This window comes from Chrysoperla carnea, chromosome 1, assembly GCF_905475395.1.
Source record: "Chrysoperla carnea chromosome 1, inChrCarn1.1, whole genome shotgun sequence".
NCBI classification, from domain to species: Eukaryota; Metazoa; Arthropoda; class Insecta; order Neuroptera; family Chrysopidae; genus Chrysoperla; species Chrysoperla carnea.
In genome coordinates, this window is record NC_058337.1 from 18,374,269 (window position 1) to 18,384,691 (window position 10,423).

The following is a 10,423-nucleotide window of genomic DNA, read 5'->3' on the forward strand; positions in this document are numbered from 1 at the left end:
TTCTTTAAAAATTTGCTTAGCCTGAATAAACAGAATCTGAAAAGTGGATGTTCGAGGAATAATATGATCCCATGAAGGCTAACAAGACCTTTTTTTAATGTTTTTCCCCCTCTGAGAAGTTAGTCGTGTGGACTACAGGGGTCGCATTCACACGACTTCAGTACCACACTGACTAGGTACCGCCAATTTATTTTTTATACTCAGAGCAAATACATGAATGTTCAGTTAGTTTTTTGAAAATAACCTAAATCTAGTTGTTTTTCTAGAATTAAAAAACTTGTTAAAAACACAACAAAACACATTTATCTCGAGTTAGAAACAGTCAATCGACTTCAAATTTTTATGGTAAATGTATTATAATATTCTGAATAAGAATTTAGATTCTATGTCGATATACACAAAGCGAGACAACAATCTTAATGTAAAATATATTGGAAGTATTTCATCCGTCTTTATATGGTGGTTATGCTTTATAAACTGTTAACCTTTAAACTGTTTTTTTTTTTTTTTTTTTAAATAACCCATTTTATTTTGAAATATCCTTAATATGAGCATATATTTAATGTGCAAGGTTTTAATGATTATAATAAAACTTCAGTCGACCTGAATATAAAACAAAAACAAGTGAAAACAAACAATTGACTGAGTTAATTGTTGAAATACCATGTATAGTCAGTGTTGATTTTTTTATCACATTACATATACCAACATGTGACACATACATAACTGATAATCAAGTATAGTACATATTATAAAATTTCCGCCCTAATTGTCGCCCTCACGGGTAAACAGTGATGCTTACGAAACAATGTTTCAAACTAAAGTTGTTTAATTTTTGATAAGGAACATTTTTTACACTTAAACTTTTGTTCTATCTCTAACGGTTTACAAGATGGGTCCTACGGACCCAAGTCCCAATTGACCTATGATGCTCATTTACGAACTTGACCCCACTTTTTACGTCCTGAGTACGCTGTAAAAATTTCAGCTCGATATCTTTTTTCGTTTTTGAGTTATCGTGTCCACAGACGGATACACAAACAAAAAATACAATCTTATAAGTGACGTATATGTTGGAAATAAACAATGTTGTTGCTATGCAAATGATTGATACTATGTGTTATATATATATAACATATCAATTATGTTCTGAACTAATTTGCGCTGTCACGGGTAAACAATAATCTTTACAAAAAAATATTTCATACAAAAGTTGTTTATTTTTTTGTAAGGAACATTTTTTACATTTAAACTTTTATTCTATCTCTAACGGTTTACAAGATGGGTACTACGGACCCATGACCCAATTGACCCATGTTGCTCATTTACGAACTTGACCTTACTTTTTACGTCCTAAGCACGCTGTAAAAATTTCAGCTTGATATCTCTTTTCGTTTTTGAGTAATGGTGACCACAGACGGACGGACGGACGGACAACCGGAAATGGATTAATTAGGTGATTTTATGAACACCTATACCAATTTTTTTTTTGTAGCATCAATATTTTTAGGCATTACAAACTTGGGACTAAACTTATAATACTATGTATATTTCATATATACATGGTATAACAATAAAATAACGATGAATACAATCTATGTGTGTATGTATAGTATAAAGTAGTGATGGGACGAATGTTGAATTTTATATATTCGCGGATGCGAATGTTAGCTTTCAAATGAAGCGCTCTCAAATTATACTGTATTATCTTAATAAATCCTTATATATGTCTTCAGCATGTTTTTTTCTGCCTATACCTTATCTTCCTTATTCCTTCATCTAATTCCATGATTTACCCCTAATTTTCAAGCTTATCATGTTCGCTCCTGACAAAAAATATACTCACGGATGAAAATTGTACCGCTTAGAGAAAAATAGGCTAGACAAATAATTAATAATTTTAACAAAAAAATACATCTATATTTTAAAGATTTAAATAGTAAGTGTATCAGGCAACACGATTCGAATGTAACATTTTTTATAAATGTTCTCCTAAGACTGAAGACATCATTCAGCAACTGTAAAGAAATTTCAAATGAAACTATTTTCAAAACATGTTATCCTAATATTAATTTAATAACTTTTGATTTTTTTTTCACCATTTTTCTACGAAATTTGTTGTTTTTTAGTCGCGAATACAAGGGAGTCATAGGTTACGGTGGCCACGGAAGCGGAATTCCGCACAAGTCGAACTAGTACAAATAATTCTTTATTAGCGTAAAAGAGTTCGTCATATAAGTCCATTAAAAGCAACATTCAGTTTTTTTTTTTTTTAATTTGAGGTTAGTTTACTGTAGTTGCATTTGCCCAACATTCATATTTAACAGTGATTGAAAAGTGATCTAAAATGTACATTTTAATGAAATTTGGGCTTATTTTGCAATTTATGATAAAAAATAGTGGTTTTTTAACTTCCCGCTAAGAAAATAGGGACGTTATTGTTTTCACCCCGTTTTGCCAAAATCGAGTTTTCATCAGATCTCGACGTTTTAAGGTGTCAGGAAGCTTCCCTGACTACTTTCGCGAGGGTGTCTGTATGGCTGTATATATGTATGAGTGTGTGTGTGTGTGTGTGTGTGTGTGTGTGTGTATGTAAACCTCTCATAACTTTTGAACGGCTTGTCCGATTTAATCGCGGTTGGTGCCATTCGAAAGGGCTTGACCAAACTTAGATTTTGAGACCCATTTGGACCGAACCGATAGATTTCGAGAAATCTCAAAAAAACTGCAAAAAAAAATTTGTTTTTTTTGAATAACTTTTAAACGGCTGTATCGATCAATTCCAAAAACTAATCAGCTCTCAACATCAAAAAACCACGTCTATCACCACCAGTCCGGTCAAAATCGGTTGACGAAAGAAAACCCAAGAAAGCGTTTTTTCGGAATAACCTCAAAATTTTTTGTTCTATCAATTGAAACTTAAAGATTCTTCATGAAGCTTCAAAAACTGCGTCGAATGTCAACAACCGCGTGAAAATCGGTTTATTCATTCTAAAGTTATCGCGATTTAAAAATTTAAAAAAACGGTTGTTTTTAAAATTTAAATTTTTATCAGAATAGATAAAATTTTTTACACGTTATGAGTCAATACTTAGCGGGAAGTTACAGGGATGACCTGCAGGGTCAACCGTTTTCCAAATTTTTGTCAAAATATCAGCATTATTTTTTGCGAAGGCGAATGCGAATGTAAAAAAATACGCGAATGCGAATGCGAATATTCGTGCCATCACTATTGTGTATGTATACTATACATAGTATACAATATAATACACAGAAGGTAACATAACGTATTGTGTGTACCACCCCAGTTGTTTATTGTTCATTGGCCATAGAAATATTTTATTTCCACATTTTCTATTGCTTTTTATAACAAAAATTGTATTTTTATTTACCTATAGTCACGAAAGAAGAAAATACGCTGTCAAATATCAATCATCTTACAGTTAGCATCTTACATTTTTTTTGAGAAAATCCACGCAAACAAAACTTGAATTTCCTCCTTAAGAAATGGATCTACCGTTTTTGAACTAGACATCCATCCTAACTATAGATGTGAAAAATGACTGTCGTTAAAATTTCTATATATGGAGGTAAATATACAGGCTGTTTTATAATTGACTACAAAACTGGACACTTCCTGAATAAGCATATCAAATCAAACGAAAAAGCTCTCTACTAATCTTTGATCTGAGCTCGATATTGATATCGGACCATTCATAGAGCACATATTGAATTTCCGAGATATTTATATTGGACCATTCATAGAGCACTAAAAGTCAGTAAGATTGTTAGGCTTGCACTTGTTTATAAGGATGGGACTACAAAAAAAAAAATAATTCTTCGTCTTTATCGTCTGATTTAATTATCGAATTATCGTACTTTCTGTGATTAATAATAAAAATTGTTACTATTTTTGAGCATACTAATAGTAGAAACAAGACAGGAGCTCTGTTAATATACCAGGAGCCGGTATTTAAGCTTTCAAATGTAAGGAGCGCACTTTGATTCTTGTCCAGAAAAGCTTATAGATTAATATTCCGAATGTTGCCAGAAACCCAATTGCTCCAATTTTCTTATGATGTCAAATAAGTAAGGCTGTAAACGCCTTAACATATTAAGGTACGCATCTTGAATAACTGAAGAATCATTAGCTGATAATTTAAATTTTGCATATAGAGCTTTTGTTGCGTTAATAACCGAGGACATTCTTTTTACTCCATTATTGTTCGTAGAGATATTGAAAGTTCCATATTTAGGAAAAATCACTCTTCTAAACTTTTTTACACTTGTAAGCTATGAAGCAATCAATGAATAACTGCTTCTATTTCAAATAAGAGCTGTTGAATATTAATCGACTAAATAATATTCTGTTGAATTAAATGAGTTACTAGAATTGTAAATATTTACTTTGATTAATATATAAAAATCAACCAATGGATACTAGTTTACTTTTTGCAGTTACAGAATGTTCCGCCACTACAGAAAATCTCGTATCCTCTTCATGGTGAAATTCTAAATAATCATTATCATGTATTTTTAACTTACTTCAAACAAAAAGTAGGAGGTTCTCAATTCGGCTGTATTTTTTTTATGTTTGTTACCCCAGAACTTTCCACTAGGTGAACCGATTTTGATGACTTTTTTTCTATTTGAAAGCTGGTGCTTCGCGTGTTGTCCCATTCTATTTGGTCCAATTCTGACAAAGGCATCCATGAGAATACCATTTAAGTCTTAGATCGGCATTAAGCATGTGTACGACAAATGGACGAATAATTCAATATCACGCCAACCGATTTTTTTAGTGACAAATTAGTTAGAGTACTTTAGATTCAATAAAAATCACAAAATAAAAAGGCTTTAAACTATTCCAAGACAAATTAATATGCACTTAAAAGAAAAAAATAACGGTTATATAATGTAGTTACATAGTTACAATTATTGTTATTTTTGGAGTCGGTATCAGCCAAGTTAATGTAGCAAACTGTGATGTCACAGTTGTTTCCTTGGCTGACACCGACTACAAAAATAACAATATTTTTAACTACATTATATTATCGTTATTTTTTACTTTTTAGTGCATATTATTTTGTTTAGGAATAGTTTTGCTTTTGAAGTAGGTTTTTGTTTTGTTAAAAGGACTAGCCTTTTTATTACATTTTTTTAGCCTCTTTCCTACCTATTTCTTATAGGACTAACATTTCTTGTCATACTGTACATGCAATGCCTGTCACTTTAAGTGTAGAGAGAACGATTTAAATAATTTTTTGTCGCAATAATTACTATTTGATAACGTATAACAAATAGTCTACGAGTCTGATGGTATTTGGACAGTTTACTAAATTTTTCTAAATTTAAATACAAAGGGAAGAAAACCAGTTTATGAGTAACCACGGTAGAAAAGTAATAAACACTTGATTTCATTAAAATTGCACCAGTAAAAACATCTTGGTGTACAAATCATATGTTATGTTATAGTAATAGTTCTTAGAAAGTTTTAAGTTGTGGGTTTTTATTGGAATAGAGAATACAATGGATTCATTACAATAAATAATCAAATTAATAATATCATTACAATAAGTGAGCAAGTGTCAGGAATTTAATAATATTTCATAAGTTTGCCATGAGACCCTTGTATATTACAACAAGAATGTTTAAGCTTCCTTGAAAACAATTTAAAGTCAGTTTTCAATAAATCTAGATCATAGATCTAGATCGCATGCATCTTCTACAGTGGTAAATAAAATCATTTAAATCTGTTTTCTCTGCTACAAAAGAAGAGAGAAATTACTCTTAAGTGAGTCACATTGTATATATTGGAAATAAATTTATTTCTACGTATGTCAAACACACTTTTACTATCTCTTTTTAAAGTAGAGACTATTAATTTGATTACAAATATAACTTTTACTATTAGTACGATAAAAATTTAAATTAAAATGGGCAAAATTGAATTTATTGTTACCTATTTTTTTACTAATTTATACTACATTTACAGAGACCATATTATACTAAGATGATTCTCAATACGTTAGGAATCAACTAAACAGAAATTCGTAATTTTCCATAGATAGGATCATAGATTGAAAACATAGCATTTAGAAACTAGGAGCGAATAATCTTCGATTTATTGACGATATTATTCGCAATTCACAATAAAAGGGCGCAAATTGGGTTCAAACATTGTATGTATGTATGTATGGCTGGCTTTCTCTCTTTACTTACATAACGTGAAAAAACAAACGATTCCGTAATCAACACTGTCTATACTTGGTATTTCAATAATTAACTCAGTCAATTGTTTGTTTTTACTTGTTTTAAACTAAATATACCGTTTTTGACCAACTTTGGTCGCCATTTTCTACGTAATCCCCTTTGGTCAGTTTGTAAAAAAAAAAGTGATTGACTTCTCCAATTTTTTAGATGTATTATTTTACTTTATCTTGACTTTAGCTCCCAAAATGTAGACAGGCTAGACTTATTTCACTTTACTAGCTACATTTGCATATACAGTCTATAGATTAGCTTTTTGGAATATGTACTATTTGACATAATCTTGCAAGACTTATAAGACCCAAAATTAGACTACTTCTATAAAACAAAATCATTTCATTTTCTTGTATTTTTAACAGGAAGTTGTGTGAAAGTGAAACATAGAAAAGGTAAAAGGATGTATTGACAAAAATGTTTGATTTAAAAGCTCAAAATTTTTATATACGCAGACTTTTACTAAAAGAATATGTGATTAAAATTTCAGCTTAGGTGTCCATGCAAATTTTTTAGAAAAAAGTCATTGAAAATCGATATAAAATACATTGGCTCTTAGGGAGAAATAAAAACAACATATTTTGAAAGTTTTTGATAATTTTTACTTTTGAATGAAAACAAATTTAAAAATAACTTTCTAATATAAAGTAAACATATAAGTCAATGGCATAAAAAACCAAGTGCCTCCGTCCATATAAGGGATGTAAGCGCAGGGTAGATTTAGGGTTGAAATTATTTTTATTTTATTTTCAATTTTGACGATCAATTTTGTTACAACTTCATGAATGTAGACGAAAAATAAGAATACAATTTTTTGATATGTGCCTTGGTTTTCGAAATATCGAAAGCTGAATAATTAAACAAAATTTTCAATTATTAATATTTTGAAAATTACGCCAGTTATCGAAAATTTTTATTCTTACTGTTCGTCTAATATCGTCAAATTAAAATATAATTTATTATCATAATTGAAAATAAATATTTTTTAAATTTGCGTCCCCACTACCGTGCTCATACATCCTTAAAAGTAAAAATTAGTAAAACTTTAGATTCCTGCAAGAGTCTTGCTGCAAGATCAAGACCAGGTGTGTAAAGCACGACAAAGACTAAATGACTAATAACAAAATCATCAAGCAGCCAACCTGGTCTAGCCCATTACTTTCTGATGGGCATTTTAGGCAGTTTGAACAACACCAAAATTTAATTAATGGATCCCGATCTATTTGTTATTATTATTCTGTAAACAAATGAAAAAGAAGGATAATTGTTAATCGAATTATCATGAATAAATATTATGCATACTAGTAAATAATAAAACAAAGTAAAGTTTAATAATTGAAGAAATTATTTCAATTTGTTAATAATAAGTTAACCTGAACGTTGTACGATGTATAAGCTTATTAGAATATTATTATGTTAGCTAGAAGATTTTTCATTTCCGTTTGTAAATTTTATATATTACTTTGCCGTGTACTTATACAATAAGCAAAGGTTCCGGTATATAGCAGAACCGGATTTAACCATAGTATGTTATTTTATAGCACCTAATTTGATACAAGTTGATTTTAGTTAAATATAGGTTTTAATACGAAAACACATTATATTTACTTAGTAAACAGTGTATCGTGTTTCTACTGGTCATCCCGATATTGTTAGAGCATTAGTTAAATATCTTAGACAGGGATGAATTAAATAATTTTCTGTCCTTACGTCATATTCTTGTACTGACAACTTGAATTTAAAAAAAGGAAATTTGATAATAAAATGAAATATGCGTTTCTATAAAGTAAAATTTGAAAATTGTTTCAATTTATCTTGCGCTATAAATGTAGTATAGGATATGGTACGTAAAAAGTCCATGAAGCCTACCATTCTGTCGCGTAGTAAATGAGGTCCTCAGTCGGTGAGGAATATTTTGTCTCATAGGACATTTATATGGCAGAACCGATATTTTCGAGATGAAGAAAGGTGGGTGTAGAAATTTTGGGGAAAAGGGTGATCTCTAACCGTCTAGGAACGGTAAGTCAAAATATTCATTTTTTATAAAAAGGGAAAAATAATGGCAGGACAAAATTGTTGGGAGTTTTGGAGCATGGTGGGGTTGAAGCAAACTGGGAAAAAATTGAATCTTAATCGGATAACCTAAACTGCGATTTTCTGGTTACAACATGTATTTTTATAGAAAAGTAGTAGCAGGCACCGCAGACTGGCTGTATGACGGTAATTTGAAATCAAGCGTGGAAGAAGTCCCGAACGACCGTACAAACCTTACACAATACCGGCCGACATTTAACTCCTCCCCTTCCCCCAAACCAAACCTAAAAGGATACAGGTGATTTGTTTGCTAGTGCCTGTATTGTGGAAGTTTTGTGCGACCGATATGAAAGCGGCAGAAATTTTTTCCAGTTTTTCATTACTTTGTTTTACAGCAGTTTTTGGGACTTATTTTACTCTTCATTTCAAAATGCCGCCATACTGCCAGTAGGCGGTGTTTGCAACTATTGTTCCATAAAAGTACATATTGTAACAAGAGAATCGCACTTGAGTTTGTCCGGTTAGGATCCACTTTTTTTTCTGGTTCAAAAAAACCGAGAGCATAGGAGAGTTTGTTGTGTTGTTAATAAGTTTTTTAATTATAAAAAAAAAGTATATTTAAGATATTTTCAAAAAAACTAACTGAACATTCATGTATTTGTTCTGAGTTTAAAAAAAACATAGATTATTGACCGATTCATTCTTGAGATATAAGTTTAAGATATATTAAATTTGTTGCATAACAGAAACAATTATATTTAGAGTATTAGTTGGGTAAGGGAGATGTCTATTATATACAGAATCACAGATATCTATTACTATTACTATTTATCATACAGAATACTTGATATATGTACACTAGATTATGAACATTTTTACAATATAGTGTTAGGAGACAACAGTCTTAAGAATAAACAATATACTATTTTTTTAAGGTCATGTACCGTTTAACTTATCAGTCATTAAAAGTAAATAAAAGATCAGCTCATTACTGTATCTAATTTTTTACTGCAAAGATTTCCAAAAACTTACATGTAAATACCTTGTTTAGGAATTGCCGAATTGTTACGTTGTTCTTTTCTTTATTCGTTTATTCCAAAATTCTAAATACTAAAATTATAACACAAGAGACTCAATAAAAAATCACTATAACTTACCGAACATTAGCTAGTGTATGACGACGATTCCGTAAATACCGATTATGGTATTTTTGTAGATCACCAATACTTCCTTGTTCCGCTTGCATTTTTGGCACAGGACTACCACTTGTATTAACCACAGCACTGCCCCCACTACCCCCACCAGACACAAGTGTAGATTGTATAACAGATGCAGGAATTTGCACAGTACTCGATGATTCCGTATTACTGCTACTGGTACTACTTGTTGCACTTTGCACTGAACGTGTACGTAATTTATTTTTTCGTTTACCACCGCTAATTTTAACCGAAAATGTGGGTGATGGTGATTGTGCGGTAAAAAAGTTTCGCCGTTTTTTATTATATGTATATTTATTGTTATAAGTTGATACTAATGATAATTGATCCAAATTTGGATCACTTCCTTCTTTCTCCTCTTCAATAATATCTTGTAAATGTGGTGATTGATGTGTTGATTTGGTTGGTGGACTATTATATATTACATCTGGTGTATAATCACGTTTTTCTGTCGGGGGCGATGTCGATGTCGATGCTGCATCAACTGCAGGGGAGTCTGCCTGCACCCCGCAACAAGGCAGGCAACACTTAAACACGTTTCCCCCAACCAGTGTGATTGATTTATTTACCCCTCATTGTTAAAATGATTTATATACGTTCATGATTCAATCTTGACTAAATTTAATTTATTTACTACAATAATTACTGCATTATTTTTATTTAACATTCTTCTCTTTTATTATTAATTTCCCAAAATAAGTGATATGCAATTTTTTTTATTTTAAAACCCTGTTGTTGTTTTTACTAAAGTTTCAGCTGATATGCATCCATACAAGTTTTTTAAATTTTTTAATGCCACATTATTTTTTCAATTATTTGAACACTATATTAACTTTAATTTACATTAAAATTCACTGTAATGTCACCATTAAGAAACATTCACATTTGCATTTTTTCTACAGTACAAT

The 10,423-nt window shown here is 30.7% G+C and overlaps 1 protein-coding gene across 1 annotated transcript in view; it reads right to left on the minus strand.

The window, feature by feature from the left end:
• Window positions 1-10,182, minus strand: part of LOC123290869 (cAMP-specific 3',5'-cyclic phosphodiesterase) — an 815,770-nt gene extending 805,588 nt beyond the window's left edge. The window contains exon 1 of the mRNA XM_044871273.1: window positions 9,456-10,182. Within this exon, the coding sequence (XP_044727208.1) occupies window positions 9,456-9,544 (89 nt within the window). The 5' untranslated portion in view covers window positions 9,545-10,182. The remainder of the gene's footprint in view (window positions 1-9,455) is intronic.
• Window positions 10,183-10,423: the final 241 nt, after the last annotated feature.